At 40.9% G+C, this 27,583-nt stretch overlaps 1 protein-coding gene and 1 pseudogene across 6 annotated transcripts in view; one reads left to right on the forward strand and one right to left on the reverse strand.

Moving 5' to 3' along the window:
• The window catches only part of STIM1 (stromal interaction molecule 1), a 185,275-nt gene that overhangs the window by 126,379 nt on the left and 31,313 nt on the right, over positions 1–27,583 (forward strand). For all 6 annotated transcript variants that reach the window (XM_037068642.1, XM_037068643.1, XM_037068647.1 and 3 more), the window contains exons 3-4: positions 12,032–12,146; positions 24,951–25,062. In XM_037068642.1, coding sequence (XP_036924537.1) covers positions 12,032–12,146; positions 24,951–25,062 — 227 coding nt within the window. The remainder of the gene's footprint in view (positions 1–12,031; positions 12,147–24,950; positions 25,063–27,583) is intronic.
• LOC119002663 (protein S100-A10-like) lies at positions 663–1,390 on the reverse strand (annotated as a pseudogene).

The raw sequence follows: 27,583 nt of genomic DNA on the forward strand, positions 1-27,583 counted from the left end.
AGAGTTTCTGGGCTTTGGTTTTGGGATTGAGCCACAGTACTTCCCTCCACACAGAACACAGAATCATTCTTGCTTTCAAGGACTGACTGTCTTCTGTATGTATATCTGTCCTACTTGGGTGCTCTCCATATGTTTAATTGATCTCTGTGTCCTTGGGTCCAAGCAGCACTTACAGAGCAGTTAATATGTGACTTGTCCTGTGAGAGTGCATCCGTGGAGCTTCTCACACTGTTAAGCCAGAAGTCCACTTGAACTCATCATTTTCTTTTAAAACATCCCTACCCAGAATGCATTCTGTCTAGTGCTTTGTAGTTATCCTGTGTGGATTCATCAGTATTGACCCCAATTAAGAAGATAATCCCCTTTCTCTCTGGAAATATAAAACTAGTGATCTATTTCTATCTCTCTTTTTTAAGGAACTAAAAAGTATGGTTATTGAGGGCAAGAGGATGCGAGCAATATAAAAATCAAAAGCTTATCTGGCTTTAGTTGGCTTTTCTTTCTCTTGTCAAATGGGGATAGAATTTTATTTGTACATTTTTCTAAGGGTCTCAGTCTGTTTGTGAAATCCTTTTACAGGGGAAGCTGTGGGGAAGAGAGATTTCTTAAGTGACCTATTCAAGAAAACTCGTATCAGGGAAGGAATACTTGCTCACAGCTGCCTAATTCTTTCCCTTCTGCTTTGTGTGTACTACAAAATAGACATTGTATGTGATGGTGAGTCCAGCATTTAATGAAAAGGAGCTCTGGAAGCCCACTCCGCCATCTCGGCACTGACCTGGGTCCTTCATTATTTTGTTCACAGCCAGAGGACTTTTTTTTATCCTTACCAGAGTATATGTTCATTGATTTTAGAGAGAGAGGAAGGGAGAGGGAGACAGAGACAGAAAGAGAGAGAGAGATATGAGAGAGAAACATCTACTGGCTACCTCCTATATGTGCCCCAGCCCCAACGAGGAATCAAACCTGCAACCTTTTGGTGCATGGGATGCCAGCTCCAACCAACTGAGCCACCGGGCCAGGGCCCGAGGATCTCTTTGATTTTCTAAAAATCTAAGGAACTTCTTTCCCATGAGTATTCTCAGGTCCTCCTTTGCTAAGTAACTTTATCCTTAGCAAATTTGTGAAATGAGAACATTATAGTTTCCATGACATTTTTCATTTGAGACAGAATTTGGTGAGGTCTTCTTGATCAGAGGCAAGACAGGATCTGTAGGCTGGCTGGGACAGGTGGCAGTGAGCCGAGTGCCCTGGCTGGGCACCTTAGTAGGAGGGAGTGTGGGGGAGGTAGAAGGAGCCTGGACCTGTGTGGCCTCAGCTCCCTTCACCCTCTATCGTTTCACCTCTTCCTGTCCCACCTAAACCCCACCCCTCACCCCAAGGACTCCATGCTCACACCCTTTGCCAGCCACCTGTTCTCCTTTTATAACACAAAGATTCCTCAGCCAGTAGTCCTTGGCTAGCTGGAGTACTTTGGTCCTGATAGTTTGCAATACTAGAGATGTCAAAGTCTCTCAGTCTTTGCCATTCTGACCTGGTACCTAGCAAGCTGCAACCTCAGAGGATGCCTCTAAGATCCTGACCTACATCATGTACCCAATGTGATAGTCTGAGGACATCAGGGATGATTCCCTGACAAGGACAGATTTTATCATCAATCTTGGAGGGATTCTCTTTACCTGCATATGTACTGGGTATGGAATATATAGGGATAACAGGAATGGTGACATTGCTGCCTAAGAAGAAGTTCCTTTAGTGGTGGAAATAGCTATAAGGATACTATAGTAGGAGGAGTGAAGACTGTGATGGAGTCACAGAAGAGGAAGACCTAAGTTAGTTTTATCCATGAACAGAGTTGCTGGCATGTAGTCTGGGTCTGAAGAGATGACTAGCAGTGATTAGGAGAAAAAGGTGAGTATTTTATAGGTGAGGGAAAAGCATGTGCAAACACATCAGACTGGTGAAAAACCTGGTAGTTTCAGCCAATTTCAAGTAATTATCATTGGGGAGGAGAGGATGTGGCAGTTGGTGGGGCAAAGAAGACAGGTAGGGGCCAGCCCATAGTGGGTCTTGCATAAGGTTGTGAAATTTCTATATTTAATGGAGTTAAAGCTTTCAAAGTAAGAATCAGAGAGCAGAACAGAAAGGAACTTACCGGTCAGTGGGTTACAGTGCCTTGTTTTCACTTTATCTTAGCTAAAAGGCTGAGAAGCAATACAGTGCCTTGTCCTGATGATCTGTATTGCTGATCTCCTGGTACATGGCCTTTATATAGCAAACACTTAGGAAATATCTATCCTCTACCTCCTCTATGCGTCAGTCTCCTTTACATATGAGAGATCAGTATCACTGTAATAGTGGGCTCTAGGATTATACATTCTTAGTATTTTTATATTCCTCTATAATGTATTAATTGTGTTAATATTTGGGAAAACTTAATTTGCACATAGGAGAGGTTATTTTCTGCCAGGCACTATTCTAAGTCCTTTGGTAAATTAACTTGTTTATAATACCCTCAACATGAAGGTATTATGAAGTTCTATGCTATATACTATTATATCCATTTTACAAATGATGTGCAATATATTATTTTCAATGATATATTGAAAATAATTGGTGGAACCAGGATTCAAACCCAGGCAGCTTGGCTCTAGGATCAAACTCTGAACCATCATGCCATACTAAATCCAAGCCAGTGTAACCCTCTGGCTCTTAGCTGAATATGTTTGTTTTAGCCTGGACAAATATTTGGGGATTTTTTTTTCTTCTGTATAGTAACAGAATATGCATTGACTAGCTGTTGTAAGCCAAGCACTTTGCTAGGTGTGGTAGGAGAAACTCAAGTGAGAGACATTCATTTAGTTATTTAATTACCACATATTCTGCTCTGTGCCAGGCCCTATGCTTGGAGGTGAGTTTATGAAGCTAAATTAATTATGCATTTGGGTGTCCCAGAGAATGTTCAAGATGCTGAGTAAAGACATAAATGACAAATAAAATAGTTTCCATATTTGAGTTCCTTAGGAAAAGTAAGAGGGGTATAATTAAATTGTAGTTGTAGTATGATGGGGTAAGTATTGTCATAGATGTGTATACCCTGAGACATGAGAGGACAAATAGGTAGCAGTGGTCACTTTGCCTGGGAGAGGTCTGGAAAACTTCACAGAGGCAGTGACTTTTTCTTAAGCAGAATAAAGAGAGCGAGGAAACATTTTAAATGGAGCACCTTGTGTAAAAGTTTAGAGGTGTAAATGAGCGTGGTTTAAGAACCTGAAGTGGCTTGGTGTGTGTAGAGTAAATGTTGGCAAACTTTTTCTGTTGAGAGCCAGATAGTTAATAGTTTAGGCTTTACTGGCCATACACCCTCGGTCATAACTCAGTTCTGCCTTTGTAGCACAAAAGCAGCTATACACAGTATATAAATGAATGAGTGTTGCTGTATTCTAATAAAACTTTATTTACAAACATAAGCAGCAAGCTGGATTTGGCTCATTGCCACAGTCTCCTGACCTCTGGTCTGGAGTGTCGGTGTCTGGTAGGGAGGGAAAGTGGCCAAGAAGCTGATTGGGAAGTTAGTTTATGGACCAGATTGTAAAAGTCCTTGAATGCAAGGCCAAGAGGCTAAGGCTTTATCCTGTAGGTAATGGGGAGCCCTGAGATTTTAAGTAGTTGCTTTGGTGTAGATTTGTGCTTTACAAAGGTCGTTCTTATTATGGACAGGCAGAAGTGAGACTAGATGTTCCAAGATGAGTGAGAAATGCCTGTTACTTCCCTGTCCTCAAGCAATAGCTTCTGATCTCACTGGAGACAGATCCATCCCTGGGACATCCATGTCTCAGCACTCTCTTATTGACGGCATTCAGAGCTGTTGTAGCTAGAGTGTGGGTCCTTGCTAGATGTGCTAGGTGTTCAAGAGGTGAATGTGAGTTGGGAAGCTTCTTAGGCCTGGGGCATATGTCTTATGCGTTCTAAATACTGTGTGTATGGGGAAGTGGGAATGGAGATGGAATGGTTTGGTTTGGGAGACGTGGAAGGCGAGTAGCAGGGAACAAGGTGAGAAAGGAGAGGGAGGAGTAATTGGTTCCAAGGAAGAACCCAAGAGACCTGCCTAGATCCCTGCACCCACAGATGTGCTTCATATCAGTGAATTCTGTACTCTGAAGAAGATGGCTGGGCTTATTTTGTGGGGAATTCTAGAGATATGTCTCCCCTCTTCACTGTTCTCACCCACATTTTACTACTGCTTAACACTTGGGATGGGGTTGCATGCTTTGTACCATCACCAGGAAGATCACTTTCCTGAGCTCATAGAGCTAAATATACCTAGTGACAGCTGGTCCCTTGGCTCTTCAAAGAGCTATTAAGCTGCAGCTCTAACCAATGCTGAATTCCCCATGGTAAGGAAAGACTTTTAGGGAGCCTTCTTAGACCTCTCTGAGAGAAGAGCTGCTTGTTCTGAGTCTGAAATAGTAAATCCATGTGGAGCCAAAAATTGCCTTTGTGGGTTTTTTTTTTTAGATTTTATTTATTTATCTTTAGAGGGGAAGGGAAGGAGAGAGGGAGATAAACATCAATGTATGGTTGCCTGTCATGCGTCCCCCGCTGGGAACTGGCCTGCAACCCAGGCATGTGCCCTGACTGGGAATCGAACCACGATCATGAGGTTCGCAGGCCTGTGCTCAATCCACTGAGCTACACCAGCCAGGCCGCCTTTGTGTTTTTTGTTGTTTTGCTTCTTGTTGCCTTTAAACTTTTCTTAATCAGACTTGAGCCATTAGCTGGATGCAGGACAGTGTTCAGAGTAATACGGTGGTAATGTCGTATTTTGAACATTAGAACTCAAGCATTTTGAACATCAGAGTTCTTGTTCAGTACAACGTTCTTGAATGCTGTGTAAATGGCTGGGTAACTGGGACCTTCTGTCAGAGAGTATATAGTTTGGTAGGGGAGGTAGAGACATGATAAGACTAATAGTATACAGCCCTGGCTGGTGTAGCTCAGTGGATTGAGCTCGGGCCTGCGAACCACACGATTGTGGTTTGGTTCCCAGTCAGGGCACATGCCTGGGTTGCAGGCCAGTTCCCAGCAGGGGACTCACAAGAAGCAACCATACATTGATATTTCTCTCCTTCTCTCTTTCCCTTCCCCTCTAAAGATAAATAAATAAAATCTTAAAGAAAAACTTGGTAAAAAGAGGGGAAAATATAATAAAAAAAGACTAATAATATACAAAGGGGCTGTGAGAAGACAGAGTCACCTTTGATCAAGAAACTTTTTCTCTTACTTTTGTATCCTTATTTCACCCTTCTTACAATAAAAATCACAACTAACATTCTAGTTCTCTGTAAGCTTTAAAACTTACAGAGTGCTTTTGTGTACATGAGGAATCACAAGCCCCATGCCTCTGCGGGGCCAGGGGTTTCATAACTGAGTAATGTGGGCTGTACCTATGCACATACATAAATCTGTGAGTGGGCGGGGGGAGCTGTGGCAGACTAGAGAGCACATGTCACTTCAGGAGGGGGCAGCTGCTGCTCAGCTCTGACAGGCTGTCACCAAGTAGAAATGTGAACCCAGGAGTGGTGCCAGGGGTAGGGTCTTGAGGCCCTCTTATCTCAATACCAACTCTCCCATCTCTAAGCTGCCCCAAATTACAACATATATAATATTCTTTGATGTGGGCATTTGATTTTTCTTAATTGTAAGTAAAATGTGAATAAAAAGCTCTTCATTAAATGTTGCATCTTGAATTGAATTTGTAATGAACAATCTACATAAAAACAATGTGTTTGCCACCCTCCCTTCTAATCAAATTGCTGCCCATAAGCCTCTCCTATTTAAAATTCTATGGAACCATAGAAATGAAGAACACATGGAGGGTTAGAAACAGGGGGGTGGGAGGGGGAGAAGGGGGGAGAAGGCACAGAAAATAGCATAGATGGTAGGCAGAAAATAGATAGGGGGGAGGGCGAGAATAGTGGGGGAAACATAGAATCCAAAGAACTTGAGACACGTGGTTATAAACTAAGGTGGGGAGAATGGTGGGGGAGGGAGGGTGCGGGTGGAGGGGATTGAAGGGGGGGAATAGAATAACTGTAATGGTATAATCAATAAAATATATTTAAAAAAAATAAACAAAAATAAAATTCTAAAGTTGTCAGCAAAGCTCAGGCCTCCTAGATTTTTTTTTTTTAAAGATAGCCTGAAAAACTGGACTTCTTTTTGTAAAGATTTTGATTTTTAAACAGGTTCAATTTATAAAGTGCTCTGTGGGTCATTAAAAGAAACACACAAAGGCAGTCTATGATTCTGCACGCAGGTCTCATTGAACCCTTCTCACACTCCAGTGAGACGGATAGTTAGCCCTCATTTTGATGGGAAAACAGGTTCGGGGAGGATAAGTAGCTTTCTCAAAAGTTACACAGGAAGTAAGGAATCTGTTTCTGTAGGCTCTGAACTCCCTAGTTTTAGTACATTTGCCTTTCCTACTTGTGAGGACCGTTTCAGCTTGATCTTTGCAGCTTCACTTCTGTGTTCTCTAATGAGGTTCCACTCAGCATCAGACCCTTCCTTCGGGGAGAGGTTCCATCAGCCCATCCTATTCCCCATTTGGCACCATCTTCTTGCTGGCCTTGTTTTCTGATCCCACATTCCCTTGCATACTTCGTGGTACCAGTAGAGCCTGCGTACAGACCCCTGTGCAGATCCTCCTTGAACTTTCTTCCCATGAGCCTCTCTGCTCTCTGTATACCTCAGTGTTCAGACTTGGTTATAAACAGCAGTATGTTTCTTATTGGTTCTCTATAAGTAGCTGGTATGTCTCAGATGTTTCCTAGAGTTTAGCTGGTAATGGCAGACAATACCATTTTTTGGAGATTTTGGCATTTCTGCTCCTAAGGCCTGCATATGATATATGTTTCTCTAGTCTTAAATTAAGAGGGTCTGGGTTAGACTCTAAGACGACCAAAATAGGGTATACGTTAAAGGAACTGGTGAAGCAAAAATAAAAAATTTGGAGAATTACAGATTTTATCTCTTTGAAATATATCATAAACCCCACAACTCTTCATTACTCCCACCCTACTCTCTTGTTTCAAGCCACTGCTAGCTCATACCCACATTATTGCAATAGCCCGCTGGACTGGTTTGCCTGTGTCTGCCCTTTCACTCCTATTGTCTGCTTTTAAAAACACCATTCAGAGAAATCCTTTTAAAATGTTAATGTGATCATTTTGCACCACTATTTAAATCTGCCCGACAACTTTCATCTCAGAGTAAAAGTCAAAGTCCTTTTAATGGCCCATAGGGACCTTTGTGATCTGGACTCCTGTTGCTTTCCTGAGTTCCTCTCCTATGGTCACCACTGACTCTCATTTCTTTTCAGCCACACTGGTCTCCTGGCTATTCATTGAACATACCAAGTATCTCCTTGCCTCAGGGCCTTTGCATTTGCCATTCCTTTTCTTGGGATACTCTTCTTCCAGTTATTCTGCCTGCTTTCCTCCAACATCTCCTTCAGATATTTGCTTAAAAGTCACCTCCTTAATGAATCCTTCTTTTATTCCTCTAATTAAAATGACAAACCATTAATAATTAATAACACTACTCTGGCATTCTCTATTCTCTTTTCCTGCTTTAAAGAAATTATTGTCTCTTTCAACCAAATAGAGTATTAGTGTTACTTGTCCGAAGTTTGTGTGCCCAGTTCTTTGAAAGGCCAAAACTCAAAATGTCAGAGTTTGGAGTAAGGAAAGTTTCTGTTGATTGAGAATGCACTATTGAGAAGATGAGAGTCCTACTCCTCAAATCCATCTTAAGAAAGTTCAGCATTCAGGCTTCTTTTATGTCAAGAGAAGGGAAAATGGGAGGGACTGTTTTGTAAAAACGCAAGCCCCAAGCAGAAATCCTCTAATGATTAGTATGTCTAAACTAGGAGCAATACCAGGCTTAGATAAGTTAGAGTCAGAGAGAGAGGCAGCATTTCACTCTGTTACGTTAGCTCAATGAAGGCAAAGATATGGGTGTGCTTTTTACTACTTACTGTATTTGTAATGCCTGGAATTATGCTTGATACATAGAAATATATATTTTTGATTAAATGAATGAATTTCTGTCACCAGACTAGCTGTCTCAGACTGCATGTGACTGTGTCTTCTCTGAGGTGTTTCAATGTCTCTGTGTGAGTGATATGTTAGTGATCTTATCACTCAGGTTTCCAGAAAAGCAATTAGACTCTCAATAAAATTAGCAAAATTGAAATAAAGTCCAGGAAGCTTAGAGCGTCCCAAATAAGTTGTACCCAAAAAGTAACACACCAAACACATCGCAATTAAATTACCCAAGATTAAAGATAAGGAGAGAATCTTAAAAGCAGCAAGAGAAAAGGATACAGTTACTTACAAAGGAGTTCCCATAGAACTATTAGCTGATTTCTCAAAAGAAACCTTACATGCAAGAAGAGGCTGGAAAGGAGTATTTGAAGTCATGAAAGGCAAAGACCTACAACCAAGATTGCTCTACCCAGCAAAACTATCATTAAGAATGGAAGGGCAGATAAAGTGCTTCCCAGATGAGGTCAAGTTAAAGGAGTTCATCATCACGAAGCCCTTATTATATGAAATGTTAAAGGGACTTATCTAAGAAAAAGAAGATCAAAACTATGTATAGTAAAATGACAAATTTACAACTAGCAACAATTAAACCTAAAAAAAAAAAAACCAGACTAAGCAAACAACTAGAACAGGAACAGAATCACAGAAATGGAGATCACATGGAGGGTTATGAGCAGGGAGGAGGTAGGGGAAACAGGGGGAAAAAGTACAGGGAATAAGAAGCATAATTCATAGGCACAAAATAGACAGGGGGAGGTTAAGAATAGTATGGGAAGTGGAGAAGTGAAGAACTTATATGTACAACCCATGGACATGAACTAGGGGACTGCTGGGTGGAATGGGAGTTACTATTCTCATTTTTTTTTTTAATAGTTTGCTTTTTATTGTATTTTTTCCATTACCATTTATCCCCTTTATGCTCTCTTCCACCTCCAACCCCCCAACAATCACCGCACTGTTGTCTGTGTCCATTAGTTCTTTTTCATTTTGCTTCATCCCATGCCCCCCCCATGTGCTCTGCCCCCCAGAGCTGTCACCCTGCTCTCTACCTATGAGTCTGTCTCTATTTTACTTGTTAGTTCAGCTGGTTCTTTAGATTCCATATATAATTGAGATCATATGGTATTTGTCTTTCTCTAACTGGCTCATTCATCTAGCATAATGTACTCCAGGTCCATCCATGCTGTCACAAAAGGTAAAATTTCCTTCCTTTTTTAATTTTTAATTTTATTTATTTATCTTTAGAGGGGAAGGGAAGGAAAGAGGGAGAGAAATATCAATGTATGGTTGCCTCTCATGCATCCCCTGCTGGGAACTGGCCTTCAACCCAGGCATGTGCCCCGACTGGGAATCCAACCACGATCGTCTGGTTTGCAGGCCCACACTCAATCCACTGAGCTACACCAGCCAGGGCTGATTATTCTTTTTTAAAAAATATATTTTATTGATTATACCATTACAGTTGTTATTCTATTCCCCCCTTCATTCCCCTCTACCCTGCACACCCCTCCCCCACCATTCCCCCCTTTAGTTTATGACCACGTGTCTCAAGTTCTTTAGATTCTATATTTCCCCTACTATTCTTGCCCTCCCCCTATCTATTTTCTACCTACTGTCTATGCTATTTTCTGTACCTTCTCCCCCCTTCTCCGCCTCCCACTCCCCTGTTGCTAACCCTCCATGTGTTCTTCATTTCTATGGTTCCACTCCTGATCTAGCTGTCCTCTTAGTTTGCTTTTGTTTTAGTTGTGGTTGTTAATAACTGTGAATTTGCTGTCCTTTCACTGTTCATATTTTTTATCTTCTTTTTCTTAGATAAGTCCCTTTAGCGTTTCATATAATAAGGGCTTGGTGATGATGAACTCCTTGAATTTGATCTTATCTGAGAAGCACTTTATCTGTCCTTCCATTCTAAATGAAAGCTTTGCTGGATAGAGCAATCTTGGATGTAGGTCTTTGGATTTCATGACTTGGAAAACTTCTTTCCAGCCTCTTCTTGCATGTAAGGTTTCTTTTGAGAAATCAGCTGACAGTCTGATGGGAACTCCTTTGTAGGTGACTGTCCCCTTATCTCCTGCTGCTTCTAGGATTCTCTCCTTCATTTTAATCTTGGCTAATGTAATTATGATGTGCCTTGGTGTGTTCCTCCTTGGGTTCACCTTCTTTGGGACTCTCTGAGCTTCCTGGATTTTCTGGAAGTCTATTTCCTTTGCCAGATTGGGGAAGTTCTCCTTTATTATTTGGTCAAATAGGTTTTTCACTTGTTGCTCTTCCTCTTCCCCCTCCCCTTCCCCTTCTCCTTCTGGTACCCCCATAATTCGGATGATGGAACGTTTAAAGATGTCCTGGAGGTTCCTAAGCTTCTCCTCATTTTTTTGAATTCTTGTTTCTTCATTCTTTTCTGGTTGGATGTTTCGTTCTTCCTTCTGGTCCACTCCATTGATTTGAGCCCCAGTTTTCTTTCCATCACTATTGGTTTCCTGTGCATTTCCCTTCATTTCACTTAGTTTAGCCCTCATATGTTCCTCTAATTTGTGACTATAATCAACCAGTTCTGTGAGCATCCTGATCACCAGTATTTTGAACTGTGCATCTGAGAGGTTCACTATTTCTTGGTTGCTTAGGGTTATCAGCTCTGGGGCTTTGAGTTCTTCTTGAGCCATATTTTGGACTGTTCGTGCCTGTTATGTATGAGGAGCGGAGCCCTAGGTATTCCCAGGGTGGGGCAACTCAGTCGCTGGGTTGTGACGCTGTATGTGGGGGCGGGGCCAAAGGAAAGCAATGGCGGCCCCCTCTGCCACCTCCCGCTGCTGTTGGGGCCGCATGGTCCGTCTCACTGCTCACTCCTCTGCTGGTTTATCTGCGCGCAAATGTGTGACTGTGGTCAGCCTGCCCTGCACCCTCACTGAGTCTGCACTGCTACCCTGGCTGCCTGTGCGCCTGGGTCAGGGGATCCTTCCGGCCTGACCCCGCCCTGCTGCTGGCTCTGCCCCTCTTACCGGTCCTGGTTGAAGGGTTCATTGTTGTTGGACTTCCGTATAGTTCAATTTTCTGTTCTTTGACTGCGTCTTTGTTTACTAAACCTTTGTTGTATTCAAACTTGGTTGTGGGAAAAGGCACAGTGTTTCCACCTATGCCTCCATCTTGGCAAAAGTCAATTTCCTTCCTTTTATGGCCAAGTAGTATTCCATTGTGTAAATGTACCAAAGCTGTTTTATCCACTCATCTACTGATAGTCACTTGGGCTGGTTCCAAATCTTGGCTATTGTAAATAATACTGCAATGAATATAGGGATTCATACATTTTTTCAAATTAGTGTTTCAGGTTTCTTTGGATAAATTCCCAGAAGTGGAACCTCTGGGTCATAAGGAAATTCCATTTTTAATTTTTGAGGTAACTCTATATTGCCTTCCACAATGGCTACACCAATCTGCATTCTCACCAACAGTGTAGGAAGGTTCCCCATTCTCTGCATCCTTGCCAGCACTTGTTTATTGACTTATAATAGGTATGATAATTCATTGGTTGTTATGATTAGATGAGAGCACACTGTAGAAGTTCTTGGAATATTGCTTGTTATATAAGTAAATGCTTAAAATTATTAATTCTTCCTCTATTCTTTCTTCTTCTGGCTTATTGAATTCCAGTTAACTCTCATTTATTATCTTCTCATAATTAAAAATGAGGAAGAAATTTCATATTAATATTTACACATTTTTTGAGTGGAATATATTACAAAGAAGTAAAGGCTGTATAGTTGACAGCTATGACGTGGCACATGGAAGGATACACGAGGGATGTGATACACTTATACGCTGGGTAGAGGGGGTGTGCTATTGATAGCTCAATGACCTGTATGGAGATCTCGGTGGACTGGCTCCCAGGTATCTCTTATGACTTGTGTGCTTTTCCCTTGCAGTTCCTGAGGGAAGACCTCAATTACCATGACCCGACAGTGAAACACAGCACCTTTCATGGTGAGGATAAGCTCATCAGCGTGGAAGACCTATGGAAGGCATGGAAGTCCTCGGAAGGTAATAGGCAGCCTGGTTGTCAATCCTAGTTGCTGGCAGATTTAGAGGAGAGAAAAGAAGATGGGCAGTAACTTGGCCTTAAAAGGACATGAATATAAAATGCTTAGTAAAGAGAAAATTATTGAAATTGTTTTACATACAGTCATTGAATAAGAATGAATATAGTCACTGTGCTGGGAATGGGGGAAGGTGCTCCAGACAGAGCTGAGGTTGTTCTTCACTAGAATTATAATTGAATTCTGTCCTATCCATACCTCCCTGCTCACTAGCCCCCACCTCCAGTTTCTACTGCATCATCTCCAGAGATAAGGAGCATGCTGGCCTTTTGGGGCAGCCCCTTTCTTCTGTAGCTCCCCTTTTGATCCCAGCTCTTCTGAGTCCTGGATGATTAAAAAATTGGAAGTAAGATGACCTTTCCCTTGAGTCTTCTGTTTTCTAGGTTAAATAGCCCTAGTTCTTTGAAGAAAACAGTGTTTTCTCATCTTGGTTTCCTGTCTGTGAACATTTTTGTTAATGTCTTTCTTAGATCATGGCTTCCAGAGTTGGATGCAGTCCCCCAGGTGTGGTTTAATCAGCACAGAGTTGAGCAGGACCATCAGCCTCTCAATTCTGGACCCTGTATATCTGTTAGTACAATTTGATTAGATACTGGGTCCTTCAGCAGTTACATCATTCTGTTGACTCAAGTTGAAATTATTAAATAAAAACCTTAGATCTTTCTCATGTGTAAATCTGTTAAACCAGACAGGTAACTTGTGGGAGCAGGGAATGCACAATGGAGAGCAGGCAGCTGAAGTTGATGGATGGCATTGGGTGGCACCGAGGCACAGGGGTCACTGGAACCAGTGGGAGCCTGTGATCTCCCTTCAATCCCAACCCTGTCCCTGGCATTGTTCCTGCAGCAGGGACATCAAGTATGGGAGAAAAAGACCATTGCTGGAGTGATCATTTTCACTTGTCAATATGTGCCCTGGTTTGGGGAGAAGGTCATAATTAATTGGATGGAGAAGGCCTGAGCCTGGACTGTTGGACTTCTGATTTCAGGAGGATGATGGGGGCATAGGTAAACATGTTTCACCTCCTTGCCCAAATAGAGAAAAAAATTCCAACTAGGCCTCAAAACAAATATCAGCCAGAACCATCAGAAAATCAAGCCTATGGGAGTCTGAAAACCAAGGATTTAAAGAAACCACACTCATCTAGATGGGTGCCTTTTCTACAGTAGGCCATGTTACTAAGACAGGGAGTCAAAGCAGCTCTGCCTAACACACAGAAACAAACACAGGGAGACTGCCAAATTGAGGAGACAAAGAAATATAGGCCAAATGAAAGAACAGAACAAAACCCCAGAAAAAGAACTAAACGAAATGGAGATAAACAACCTATCAGATGCAGAGTTTAAAATACTAGTTATCAGAATATTCAAAGAACTCATTAAGTATGGCAACAGCATAAAAAAGACCCAGGCAGAAATGAAGGTTACATTAAGTGAAAAATCTGTAGGAAATTAACGGTGGAGGGGGTGAAATTGAGATTCAGATCAACTATTTGGAACATGAGGAAGAAATATGCATTCAACCAGAACAGCAAGAAGAAAAAAGAATTAAAAAAAAAAAGGATAGTATAAGTAGCCTCTGGGACATGTACCAATGTACAAATGTACCAATATCCGAATCATAGAGATGCCAGAAGGAAAAGCAGAAGAGCAAGAAATTGAAAACTTACTTGAACAAATAATGAAAGAAAACTTCCCTAATTTGGTGAAGGAAATAGACATACAAGTCCAAGAAGCACAGAGTCTCTCAAACAAGTTGGACCCAAAGAGGCCCACACTAAGACACATCATCATTAAAATGCCGAAGGTTAAAGATAAAGAGACAATCTTAAAAGCAGCAAGAGAAAAGCAGAGAGTTACCTACAAAGGAGTTTCCATAAGACTATCAGCTGATTTCTCAAAAGAAACTTTGCAGGCTAGAAGGCACTGGCAAGAAGTATTCAAAGTGATGAAAAGCAAAGACCCACAACCTAGATTACTCTATTTAGCAAAGCTGTCATTTAGAATGGAAGGGCAGGTAAAATTCTTCCCAAAGTAAAGCTAAAGGAATTCATTATCAGCAGCCATTATTATATGAAATATTAAAGGGATTTATTTAAGAAAAAGAAGATCAAAATTATGAACAGTAAAATGACAACAAAGTCACAACTATCAACAAATGAATCTAAAAAACAAAGTAAGCAAACAACCAGAACAGGAACAGAATCAGAGATGTGGAAATCATTTGGAGGATTATCAGCTGGAATAAGCGGGAGAATAGGGGATTAGGTGCAGGGTATAAGAAACACTAATTGGTAAATTCAAAATAGACAGGGGGGTGTTAAGAATAGTATAGGAAATGGAGAAGCCAAAGAACTTATTTGCACGACTCATAGACATGAGCTAAGGAGGAGGGGATTGCTGGAGGAAAGGAGGTACTGGGCGGAGGGTAACAAAGGGGGACAGTTGGGACTACTGTAATAGCATAATCAATAAAATATATTTTAAAAATAAAATGAACCTGCTAAACCAGGACTACCTTTTTTTTTCTGGAATATTTGCTTCAGAGTTCTGAGTAGAAGAGTATGTTTAATTGTGTGAGACTTAACAGGAAAGGGAAAACAGGGCTTTTGCCTTTTTTCTGTTTCTATCTGTGGCTAGAGCTTCCTTTGATACTAACAAGATTGGAAACAGTCTCTTCCCTACTGTTAGGGTAGATCTTGATGCTAAGAAGATTTAAACCTAAGTGACTACCAGGGCCCCTGGTTTTGCAGATGAGGAACCTCAGGTCTAGATTTATAAAGTTACTGTGAGTTTTTCATGCATTTTTCTTAATAGTAGAGCCAGGACTTAGACCTGGACCTTCTGTTCTCTCGGCCATTGCTTTCCCATACCATCTGGGTTGAAAGCACTCATATGCTGATAGAGAAGACCAGTTTTGAGGCAATGAGGCATAGGAATGAGGCAATTTCTATATATTTTTTTTAGTTGTTATGTAGCATTATAGAATATTAGATCTGGAGGGGATCTTCTGAAATGTAGATGGAAAGCATTGAGTTTGAAGCAGGAAGACTTAGATTCTAGTCCTGGTGTTAGGATGGGCAGGCTGATAGTTCTTGTTAATTTAGGAGAAGTGTAAATTAGCAATACAGACAGCTTTCTGGAAATCTTTAGAAGCTCAGTTCCTTGTGGGGGCTTTTGTTTAATAGCTCCTTAGCAACTCGGGCCATCTACTGATGGGAGATTCATCAGTGAAGTGACCTTTGGAATTACACTAGCAGTGCCAGGAAAAATTTTCTATTATTATCATGTAATTTTAATTTACTTATTTTCTGCACTAACATGAGGGCATTGGCGCCTGGATTTTAAGAGCGAGTTTCAGAAGTAGGAACTCAGAATGAAAGATGGCAGGGAAAGCTTTCCTGGCTCACACAGAAGGAGCTGGGAGGGGAAAGTAAGTGGTCAAGAAAGGGCAAAACAGAGGAACTAAATCATAATACTAGAAAACAGCCCAAGACAGTTTTCTGGTAAGAACTTTATTTCTGGGCTTAGCAACTATTTGGAACACTTCCAAATGTGTCCTAAACGACAGGAAAACGGAAGAGAATAAAGTGAGTTTTCATGAGTTGGTGCCCATTACTGATGAGCAGAGAAAAACATTTCAATTGTAAACCAAAATTAATCTTAGACTATAATAAAGAATTAAAAGCATTTAATTGTGCAAAAGAAGCTGCAGCCTGGGAGACACAGATTCAAGTAGCAACCTAGATTGTGTTCCCTGGAGACAAAGGGAAGATTGTGTTTTATGGTAAAAGTTCCCTCCTCCCCCAAGGTTTCCATTAGGTCCATTTTATGTAAATGAGGTATCCAAATTATGCACTTCTGATTTTGATAGGGCAGATTACAGTCCTCTGGTGGAAAGAAGAAACTCAAATATGTAAACAAGCGAGGCATAGTGTGGGAAGCTCAAGGTTCAGTCTGAGGTTCTTCCCCAGATATAGTGCATGACAAGACCCTATCAGCAAATGGCCACTTATTATTTATAAAATTTGGGCCCTCAGTTAACTATGGGGAGCCTATCTCAGTGGATAAATTTCCTCTGAGTTTATATCAAATGAATCTTTCTTCTTAGGGTCCACATAATACACAGTGATGTGGCTTACAGCTAAGCTGAGAAGTGATATATACATATCATTTTAGGATTTGCTCACCATGTGTCATGCCTGGTGGTCTGACATATGAGAATCTTCTTGTGTACTATTCTTCACAACAATTTGCTTCATTATTCAGAGCAAGGCCCCTAATCTCTCTGGAATGATGATTTCCAGAGCTACAAAAACCATGTAATATTCTGGTGCTGGCTCAAACTGGCTGGGCTGAGTTTCACTAGATAATGTAGATATCAGCAATATTGTGTTTAGAACATTCCTGGTAGTTGGCTAATGTTAGTACCATCTATGTAAGTAGTGTTGTGAAGATTTTTGACTAATGTTAGGAGCCAGTCTTCTCTCTGTGTTATTTTTGTGTTAGCAGAAAAGCCTGGTAATCTCCACACTAGTCAGCTCTGGATTTTAATAATAAAAACAACTAAAAATATTCTAATATTTATGTAGTATTTAGTATGTGCAAGACACTTTTCTGAGTGTTTTACAAACAGTAGCTCATTTATTTCTCATAAACACCTTATGAAATACAAATACTATGATTTAGTATTTGGTATACTATTTCCTCATTTTCTTTTACAGATGAGTAAAATGAGGCAGGGAGAGGGATTAAATGAAATAATGTAGTGCAATTCTGTCACTAATTACCCAGAGTTAGTGCTGACTTCACAAGTTAAGGGCACAGGCTCCAACAAGACTGCCCTTACTTTAGACACCAAACCAGCCACAAGCTCTGGATGTTCCCAGGCCACCTGCGCTCTCACCAACGAGCTACAACATCAGGGTTTTTGCACTGTCCCCTCATGTTTGATAATTTGCTAATTCAGCAATTATCAACTGGTGTGCTGCAAGTCATGTGATACTTGCGACACTGACCTCTTTTCCCTTAGATTGTCAAATAAAAAAATGGTAACAGTCAACACAACAATATACGTTTGGTGTGAATGAATCAAAATTATACCTACCAGGATATTTTGTATCAGATTGGCAAAAAAATAAATATTTTTGATGTGTTGCAGAATTTTTATAATTAGTTTATATGTTCCATGAGATGGAAAAGGTTGAAAATCACTGTGCTAAATGATTTACAGAACTCAGGAAAATGTTATATTTATGATTAAAGTTTTACTGCAGTTGATAAAAATTAGGACCAGCCAAAAGAAGAGACCAATAGAGCGAGTTCTGCTGGGTTCTCAGTATGGAACTTCTTTGTCCTCTTTTTGTGGAACAGGATGTATTATTGTCCCAGTTCATCAGTCATTAATGTGTTTGCTAGCCAGAAAACTCAAACACTTTAGCCCCAGTGTGCAGAGTTTTTACTGGGGTCCTCTTGTGTAGGCATGTTTGGTTGATTCACTGGTCACATGATGGAACTCAGTCTCCAGGCCACTCTTTCTCTCTGAAGGTTGGGCTGATATTGCCTGGCTAAAAGCCCAAATCCTCTAGTTACTGGTTGGCCTTTCTGGTGACTAGTGCCCATCCAGTTTCATCTGATTAGCGTGAACTTTACGCGTGATCCAAGGGGCCCACCAAGAATTACAAAGATATTCCCATTGCCAGGGAAATTGGCCTAAAGATAAAGACCAGCCAGATTCTTTATGTACAGAATAAAGTGATTAAATAAGGAAGAGCCGAACAAGCATGGCTGAAGGATCCAAGAGCAAGGGCAACTCAAAGGATCCCAGCAGCAGGGATCAGAGGACTGGTCCTTTCCAATTGCTACTCTCAGATGTCTCAGCTTCATTAATTTCTCATCTCTGTAAGTGTCTTTGCTCAGGAGTGAGATTCAGCAGGAGAGTCAGATCTGCATAGCTAGGATCATACACTTACATAGAGTATTTATGGGCCTGGGAGGGTGCTGCAATTTCCAATCCCCCTAAGACCCTGTGAGGTAGGGGGGGTGGCAGTTCTTTAAAAGGAGGGATGCCGCTAGATTTTATAGAATCCTTGGTAATAGAATTGTTGTTTGTATATTGAGCCAGTGGAAATAGTGACTTTTTAGTTAGGGGTTATGGGAGGCACTGACCTAAGAGGATTCTCCTCTAAAGCATGGAAACACAGACTTCTGAGTCTACCAGATATCTTACTTCCACCTTGTATTGGTTCTTCACTATGTTAGATAATATATTTTGTTTTTATTTAGCTCAGTGGTTAGATTTGAGTCTATTATCTTGCTATTTGTTTTCTGTTTTTCTCCTTTTTTTGCTTTCTTTTGGATTAGTGAGTATGTTTTATTATTCAATTTTATCTTCTCTGTTGTCTTAACTCTTTGTTTTCTTATTTTAATCATTGCTGTAGGAGATAAAATATGCATCTTTAGCTTATCACAGTCTGCTTTTAAGAGATATTATTGTACCTTGTCACATAGTGAAAGAGCTTGACAAAAGAATATTTCCATTTTCTCCCTTTCAAGTCAATTGTATGACTTGCCTCATTTGTTTACAATCTCTTAAAGATCATTGTCCATTGTAGGCTGATTCTCAGTGTCTTAAAAACCATTGTTTTATGTATTTTGTCTTTTTTTTTTAAAGTTGTTTCAGAAGGGGGAGGGTCAGTTCCATTCTCGTTACTTTATCTTGGCCTAAAGCAGAAGTCTCAACTTAATCATCTTTTGTTTGGATGTTTTCAGACTACTCTTCTTGGCCCAGTCTAGCTCTACTAGGGTCTATCCTGCAATTGGTTCCAGAGAGATCTTTCTAAAATAAATACCTGACTAGGTCTCTGCTTACATTTTTCATTGGCTACTTTTTTTTTCTTTTTAAATAGTAAAATAAGCATGCTAGGACACCAGATTTCTGGGTGGGAGAAATATTCTTAAGTGGAACCTGTACAAATAAAGATATTGTTATAGATGTTACAAGTAAATTCCAGTGTAATCACAATATGGTAATTACACGATACTTCGAGAAGATAAAGATGGCTTTCCTATTGTTCAGGTAACACTTGAGTTTGTGTAGAACTTATAGTAAGTTTAGATCCCAACTGACATCTCGTTTGGGACTCAACAAAATAAGGTACTGAAAGCTCAATAGTTGTTGACAAGGGAAATTATTATAGAAAATGCCATCTTTTTTCATGTTTATCTCTGAGATGTTAGGTGCATTGAAATTAAATGTCCATTTGTAATCTCAAAATGAATTACCTCAGTTGGGAAAAAAATATCAGTGTGTACATGTAAATAAAAATCTGGTGATGTTCTTTTATACCTTACAAGTTTCTTTATGTTTTAATGTGGTGGTTCTCCATCATTCCTTATTCACCTCTGTAATATTGGCCCCCCCCAATTTCTGTTTCTCTCCTACAATTTGTGCAAACATACTTGTGTGGAAAAAATTAACCGAGTACCTTCTATATATCAGGCATTATGCTAGATTAGTTTAGCATACGAGGTTAGCATACTGCTTATTTCTGTGATTCACTTACTTTCTTATTTTCTATCACTCTTCATCACATCTCTTTCTCTGTAGCTGCACTGATTTATCTGCAGTTACTGGAATATGTCTTTCTCTCTCATCCCTTGATGCTTTCATATATACTGTTCCCTCTGTCCTTACTCCTTTGTTGATTTGGTTAAACTTACGTGGGTATCAGGAATCAACTTAAGTACCCCCTTCTTTAGGAAATCTTTCCTGGAAACCACAGGCTAGGTTAAATGCCTCTTTCTGTGTTCCCACAGCCTCTTACTCTTATCTCATTGTGGCACTTAGCACATTAATTACAGTGATCTGTTCCCCTGCTTGTTTTCTACCACACTGCTTGAGGGCATTACCTAATATGATTCTGTATCTCCACACTTAGCTCCTGGTCTGATCCAGAGTAGGTACGTGGAAGACAGAAGTTTGTCCTTGGCTCTACCATTGTGTGATCTTATAGAAGTTGTTTGGCTTATTCAATTCCACAGCCTAGGTTCTCTTACAACTCTGCGGCTGTGTAGAACTGGTTTTTGCCAGGTAGCTTAGTGGGCCTATCACACAAGGCCTAGGCCAAGGGCCAGATTGTTTTTTTTTGTTGTTTTTTTTTTTTTGCAATGGTGATTAAGGGCTTGATGTTGACTTGATTAGTAGATGATGTGCGTTGCCAGTGCGAGCCAGAGGAAACTGTTTTTAGGGAAGGCCACTTGGTAAGATTGTATAGTTCTCTTGGAGTGCTCTATATCCAGAGTAGCCAGATAAAAAGCTAGGCTTTTTGATGGCTTTTTATTTTTTGACTCACTCTAGCAAGTCACTTCTTTCTCCCACATCACCCCATATATTCCTCTGGCCTAGCACCTATCGTACTATATTATACTCATTTATTTTCTTGTATGTCTCCTTCTCTAGAAGAGAGCCCTTCGTGATGGAGATCATGCAGATTGATTTCTGTACCCAGTAACTCACCCAGTACCTACTGAAGTAGAAGCCAGTGAAAACTGGGTGAATGAATGCATAAATAAATGGTGAAAATAATAATAATAACCAATATTTCTTTAGCTCTTACTGTATATGGGGATCTTCCATGTCTTTACTACACCCTTATGATGTAAGAACTCTGATTTTCACCGTTTTATAGGTGATGTAAAGGAAGCACAGAAATATTAACTAAGTTGCCCATGGTCTTACATCTCGTAAGTGGCAGATCCCAAATTCAAACCAAGGCACCTGGTTCCAAAGCCCACATTCATTCTCTCTCTTTAAAAATATTTTATTTATTTATTTTTAGAGAGAGAGGAAGGGAAGGATTAAGAAAGGGAGTGAAACATTAGCTTGGGGTTGCCTATTGCACCTCCTACTGGGGACCTGGCCCAAAACCTAGGCATGTGGGCTGACTGGGAATTGAGCCAGTGACCCTTTGGTTTGCAGGCCTGTGCTCAATCCACTGAGCTATACCAGCCAGGATTAAAGCCCACATTCTTAATCACTGTGTTGTATGTGACTGGCTGACCAAAAGGCTGACCAAAGGCTGACCAAATGACCAACTAACTTATAGCTATGTGGAGGAGAGGCAAAGCAAGCACTGGCAGTCTTCCTGGCAGACATAGCTGTTTTAGGATGTGGGTTTGAAACCATAAAAGTAGGTGAGGGCTTCATTTGGGGGCACCACTGGTCCATTATGGAAAAGAAATACTGATTCTGGAGCCTGTTTCCTACTGCTTATTCTTTCCCTGACAAGAGAATAGATTAGCCAAGGCCAAGGAACTGCCCTGGAATATCCCTGGAGGTATGGCTATAGCTCAGGTGCTAGGGAGTAATACTATATTCTATCTGCTTGAAAGGCCCTTCCCCCAAGTATTCACATAGCTCACATCTTTATTTAATTTTCTGCCCAAATGTCACCTCATCAGAGGCCTTTTGTGATTACATCTGATATAGCATTGCTCTTTATCATTTTACCCTGCTTTGTATTTCTTCATTGTATTTATCGCTACCCAATATTTATTGGTTTATGGTGTTCTAGTTTGTTTCTTTCCCCCAGGAATCTATGACTCTCTTTTGTATACTGTTATATCCCTAGCTGTTGCCTTCTTCCTCACTTTGGCCCAGAGAAACTTCTCATTTTCTCTTTTGCAATGAGAAAGCAGAACAAGGCTTTTAACTTTCAGGTACTTGAACCTTAGTGACAAGGGCCTCTGGTCTCTCAACTTGACTGTTATGGAGCTCTTCATGCTGGGACATGGGATTGCTAATCTGTCAAGAGTGTAGCTCATCCTGGTTTATTTTGTTCAGACTGCAGTCACGCTGGTTGGGAAACCCCATGCTGCCACACCCGACCTAGGTAACAGAATGATCTGTTGGGCACAAAAACCAAAAACCAAAACCAAGTGCTTTGAGGTTTGGCTGGACATGCTCAAGCCATTATCCTTTTTCCTTACAGCTTGGCTGTATTGGGGCTGAGTGTGTTCAGAGTCCTTCTTCACCGAATTGCAGTGATGCCATCATAGACTCTGCCTCACCTATGGTAGTGTTGAGGACAGTGGTTTTCAGTCAGGGGCAATTTTGTCCCCTAGGGAACATTTGGCATTATTTGGAGACATTTTTTATTGTCATGACTGGCAGCATGCTATTGGCACCTAGTGTGTAGATAACAGGGATGTTATTAAACATCTTAAAATGCACAGAACAGCCCCGACAACAAAGAAGTATCCTGTCCAAAATGTCAGTGGTGCAGAGACTGAGAAACCCTGGTCTAGAGTGATTCCTACCTGTCTCCACGGCAGTGTCGGGTGCAGATAGAGGAGTTCCTGTGTGCCAAAGGTCTGTGCTCTGGCTTGCAGCAAGGTGTCCTCCCAGTAGACAAAAGGCCTTTGTAGCGCTACCGGCCTCAGGCCTTTCTAGCAATAAAAAAGTGGACTTCTTTCCACTCCACGTGCCCAGCAGAAAGGCCGCTTTGTCCTGGACGAGGCTGAGCTCCCTTGGCAGCAGTGGCAGGAGCGTGTTGTTCTCTGTATCTTACAGACTAGCACTTGGCTGTCTGCCTCACGTCTGTGTGTCCCTCTGCTGCGCCTTTATTACCTGATACTCCACACCATAGTAAATGATCACATTTGTAATGTGTGTGGCTATATATCCATTTTCAGGAATGATGGCTCAGGAATACATTCTACCTTCTGTAATGCTTCTTTAATCCCTTCTTCTTTCATCTCTGTTCCCAAACCCCAAGATTTGAGCATCTCTTAGAAATTTATTACTCTCTTCTCTCTAATGTATCTTAGTCTGGGAATTAGAAATTGAACTAAGCAGTGACTAGGCACCATTCACCTAAACCTCTCAAATCTTGTCTTCTAGGATGCAATCTTAGGGCATTGTATCTGCTTCATTTTGCCCCATGACACCTTTCTCTTCTCACCTCCTGTGTCTTTGCAAACAGCCTGATCTACCTCCAAACTCTCTCGGTTTCGGGACTTTTCTCCTGAGCTCCAGTATCTTGCTTGGGAACATGAAGAGGTTGGAGTAGTTATGCTTTCAACTTGGTTTCATTCAGGCTCTCTTTCTAAGGTTTGCTTTAGACCAGTGCTGGGCTGCACTTCTCTTTCTAGGGGAAGTAGGAGAATGAAGGGACAGGGCCCAGCCTTCCAACTTCTCTATCTTATGTGAAAATGACAGAAACAACCTAGGATCTGAGGTGTGTCTACCAGAGGAATGCCTGTTTTTTGACTAGCATTTCAGAAGTTAACCATTTACACAAGCTTTGTATTAGTCTAAGGGGACCATTGTGACTGTTTGGCTCGCCTTCACAACATTTCTGGAAGTCCTCATTTAGGGTAGTTATTCTTTGAGTAAATCCTTATTAATACCACTGTATATGAAGCTCTATTTTAGGGACAGTGGACTGTGCAGGAATGAATGGGACATGGTCCATGCCTTAATGTTTCCTAATTACTAAAGGGAAATTAGATAGCATTCTGATGAAAGAAAGTTTTTGGTAAAGATATGAATTTTAAGCAAGGAGGATGATAAATCTCACCATCTCATTCTGCTTCAAACTATGTAGGGTTCTTGCTACTCACAGCGGTAGTTTTCAAACTTGAGGCATATAAAATTCCTTTTAAGGGAAATAATTTTCCCTTAAATGCTGACTTATTTTTATTATAATGTTACTTAAATATATACAAGCATAACATGAGGCTTAAGTTGCTATATAAAATTTGTATGCAAATGTAAACAAAAACGGATTTATACATTAAATAAAAACAAACTTCAAATCCAATAAAATGATACCTTTTTGCTGAAACTCAATTGCTCCCAGGCCCTTTAAGTTTGGCAGGCCTTAATTACTGGGTGCCATCTGCTGACTCAGTCCTCCCCCGATCTTTTGTTATTCAGGCTACTACAAAACTTTGATTTATGTAATATATCATGATGTCATTTGATCTTCACTTGGCTTGAACTTAATTCTTTGTGTATTAAGTTCATTTCTATTTCGTTCTTTTTGACTCCTGACAAAGTATGGAGATAAGTTTGTTATCTATGTGTCTAAATACCACACAAACATTAAAGTTATTTTAAGAGAATTATATTTATAGTAATCCATTTAAAAATCACAACATTATAATATTGACAAATGATTAGCTACAGTGGCCATGGAGGGCAATGATGTGATTTACCAAGTTGTGAGTCATCACTCAGTAATTATTTCAGTTAGAAGTGGCTCTTGTTGTGACAGAAAATCTTTTCAATCTGATATAAACAAAAGGAGAAATGTCTTTGTTGCACAAAACTAAAGACATCTGTGAATAGGGCTATGAACTGGTATGATTTGACTCAGGGCTTAAGTGACATCATGTGGATCCATCTCTCTATATAATGTCATATATATATACACGCACATACATATACAGGGGTGGGGGAAAGTTGTGAGTATGCAAAACACAGAGTTTATTCTTATATTATTATTTGGTTATTGATGTTTTTTCCCCATACAAACAACTATAAACCTCCTTTTGCTTACCTCTGTATATATAAATAAACAAAAAAGTAGGGTGTGTATTCCTTTTATACATAGGATTTTATGGGAGAGTGAGGTGTTGAACACATAAACATGTGGTAAATGTTAAGGTCAATGTGACTGTGACAGTAAGTGCAAGTAGTGCTTGGCCTTCTGGAGTCATGGCTTTCCTGTCTCTTCCCACAGTATACAACTGGACCGTGGACGAGGTGGTGCAGTGGCTGATCACATATGTGGAGCTGCCTCAGTATGAGGAGACCTTCCGGAAGCTGCAGCTCAGTGGCCATGCCATGCCCAGGTCAGGAGGAGACAGTTTCTTCACTTAGGGGTACAGAGAATGGACTGAGGTTGGCCTGCCTTCAGATTGTTCTGGTCAGTTAAATGAGGTCACATCCTTTTTAGGGCAGAATCTATAGACCTGTTCTCACATCTCCTGTGCACTTGTGCAAAGCATGATGGCTGTGTAGCACTCATTGTCTGATTTAATATTTCTATCAGTACTGGGAATAGTACTAATAATTGCCACTTATTGAGTTCTCAGTGCATGCCAAGCACTCTACTTCAACACTTTTTATACAGTGTCTCATTTAATTCTTACATTAATCTTGTAAGGTGGTATTATTGTATGATGATGATGAAACTGGCTAGTTAGAAGTGAAATTCTAGATCTGGGTAGACTTTGAAGCCTGTGGTATTTTTCTTTTCTTTTGCTGACTGCCCACTGCACCCTCCACCCCTTCCCTCTTCAATAGCTGCCTCTTTTCTTGTCCAGGAGCCTCAGGGCTCTTTTAGCTTCCTCTAAATTATCCATACACCACATACTCTAAAGAAATCATGCAGAGGTGGGGCCTGACTACCTTTAGGACCAAGCCTGTTTTCTGGAATGACTCTCCCAATAGCTCTTGTGCCCTAACTTTGCCTCCTTTACAGGAGCAATATGCTAGGGCTTGGGGTGGGAGTGGGGAGGAGATGGAATATTACTTGGACTTCTTATGTCAAACTAGTACCATATGTCATTCAGTCATTAATCCATTTACTTATTCATTCAAAAAATATTTACTGGGTACCTCTCTGTGCCAAACACTTGTCCTGGGTACTGGGGATAAAGATGACAACAACCTGCCCTTGTCCTCAAAGGGTTTACTGTCTGGTAAGTGTTGATTGTGTATTATCTGTCATCTTGTTATGTAGGAGCATCTGGTTATGAGCTTCAGCAAGGGGGGAAGGGGCAGGTGAAGCTGTTGGGATGCCCACACAGTGCAGTCTCCAGCCACAGACCTACCAGGCACTGCTGCCCAGGCCTAGCTGAGCTGGCTGTTCCCTCTCTGCTGCCTGCAGCCTTCTCTTCACAGCTTCTCCCTTCTCTGGAGAGAGTAATAATCTTGATGTTTGTACATCTCTTTATAGAGTGCTTTCCTAACTATTATTCCAGTTGATTTTCACAATTCTGGGAAGAAAAAATAACTGTCCCAGCTTTCAGGTGAACAAACTGAATTTCAAGTATGTTCTGATTTAGTCAAGCTGGTAAGTGGCAGAGCTGGGATTTCAGCCCAGGTCTGCCTGGTTCTAAGTGCCTTGCTTTTTTCACTGCATTTTCCTCTTGTCCCATGTAGTTGGAGATGGACTTCCTGGAAATAGTTTAGTTCTATTTGATAAGACTTTACCACGCACTGCACCTACCATATGCCATGCTCTGGGCCCTGAGGACAAAGACATGCATTAGACCTCACATCTGCCTTTAGGAATTCCATGTTTAATGGAAGAGACCAGCATTGAATAGATGATTGACTTTGAAGCACCAGGATTTAGGTTCTTTTCTCATTACTCATGGCAGTGGTAGTAGTGCCTTGTGGATCACGGCACCATTTCGTTGTGAAGAATGGCGATAGCTTGGATTAAAACTGTAAAGTTTAGGATAAGAAGTCAGTTCTCGGGTCGTGGGCTCACTTAGCCCTCTGGGATTGGATCTAAGACCAGATCTAGCTAAACTGGCTCAGAATAGAGGAAGCCAAGCTGTGACACCTTAGTGATGGTGGGAAGCATTGCACCTTCAGTGCCTAGAGTAGGATGGTTCTAGGCCCATCACTAGGCAGCATTGTATAATGGAAAGAATCTGGCAGATTTGAGTTTGTTTCTTGGCTTTGCCAGTTACTCACTATGTGACTTTGAACAAGTTACTCAGCTGTAAGTCTCAGTTTTCATATCTATAAAGTGGAGCTAATAATAGAACTAGGTTCTCGAAATCATGAGAACTAAATGAGGTATTGTATGTAAAGTGTCAGAACAGTAGGAGATACACAGCAGTTGCTTAGTAAGTGTTTTTCATTTCTCTCATCACTTAGAAGTAGATAGCATTGAAATTCGTGGGTTTCTTTGACAAAAAGACCATACAAAAGATAGCACTTAATATTGATCAGTCAGATGAAGTCCAGTGCACCCAATAGAAGTTCTCTGAAGAGGAGCCTCAGGATTCCCAGGCATGTAGGAAGCATCTGATTATACAGAAATTAATGCAGGAGAGGAACCCAGCAGCTTATGATTGGACAAGTGAGTCACTCAGTGATAGGGCTGAGACCAGAAACTAGATCTCCTGACCCTCCCACTTCCCACCAGTGTCTCATGCCTTTCTTGTAGGAGGACTTGATTGCTTCCCCGGGCTAGAGAAAGAACTAGCTGCTCCTGCATGCCCAGGCAGGAGTATAGACACACACTGTGGTGTTAGAAGCTTCTTTTCTACTCAGGGAAACAGGGATACACATTTGAAAAGAACACTGACCTTGTGGAGTAGTGTAGTAGTAAACACTCACTTGTGGGACCCA

The sequence above is a fragment of the Sturnira hondurensis genome, unplaced genomic scaffold (genome assembly GCF_014824575.4).
Source record: "Sturnira hondurensis isolate 20B ecotype Veracruz unplaced genomic scaffold, ASM1482457v3 Scaffold0017746, whole genome shotgun sequence".
NCBI classification, from domain to species: Eukaryota; Metazoa; Chordata; class Mammalia; order Chiroptera; family Phyllostomidae; genus Sturnira; species Sturnira hondurensis.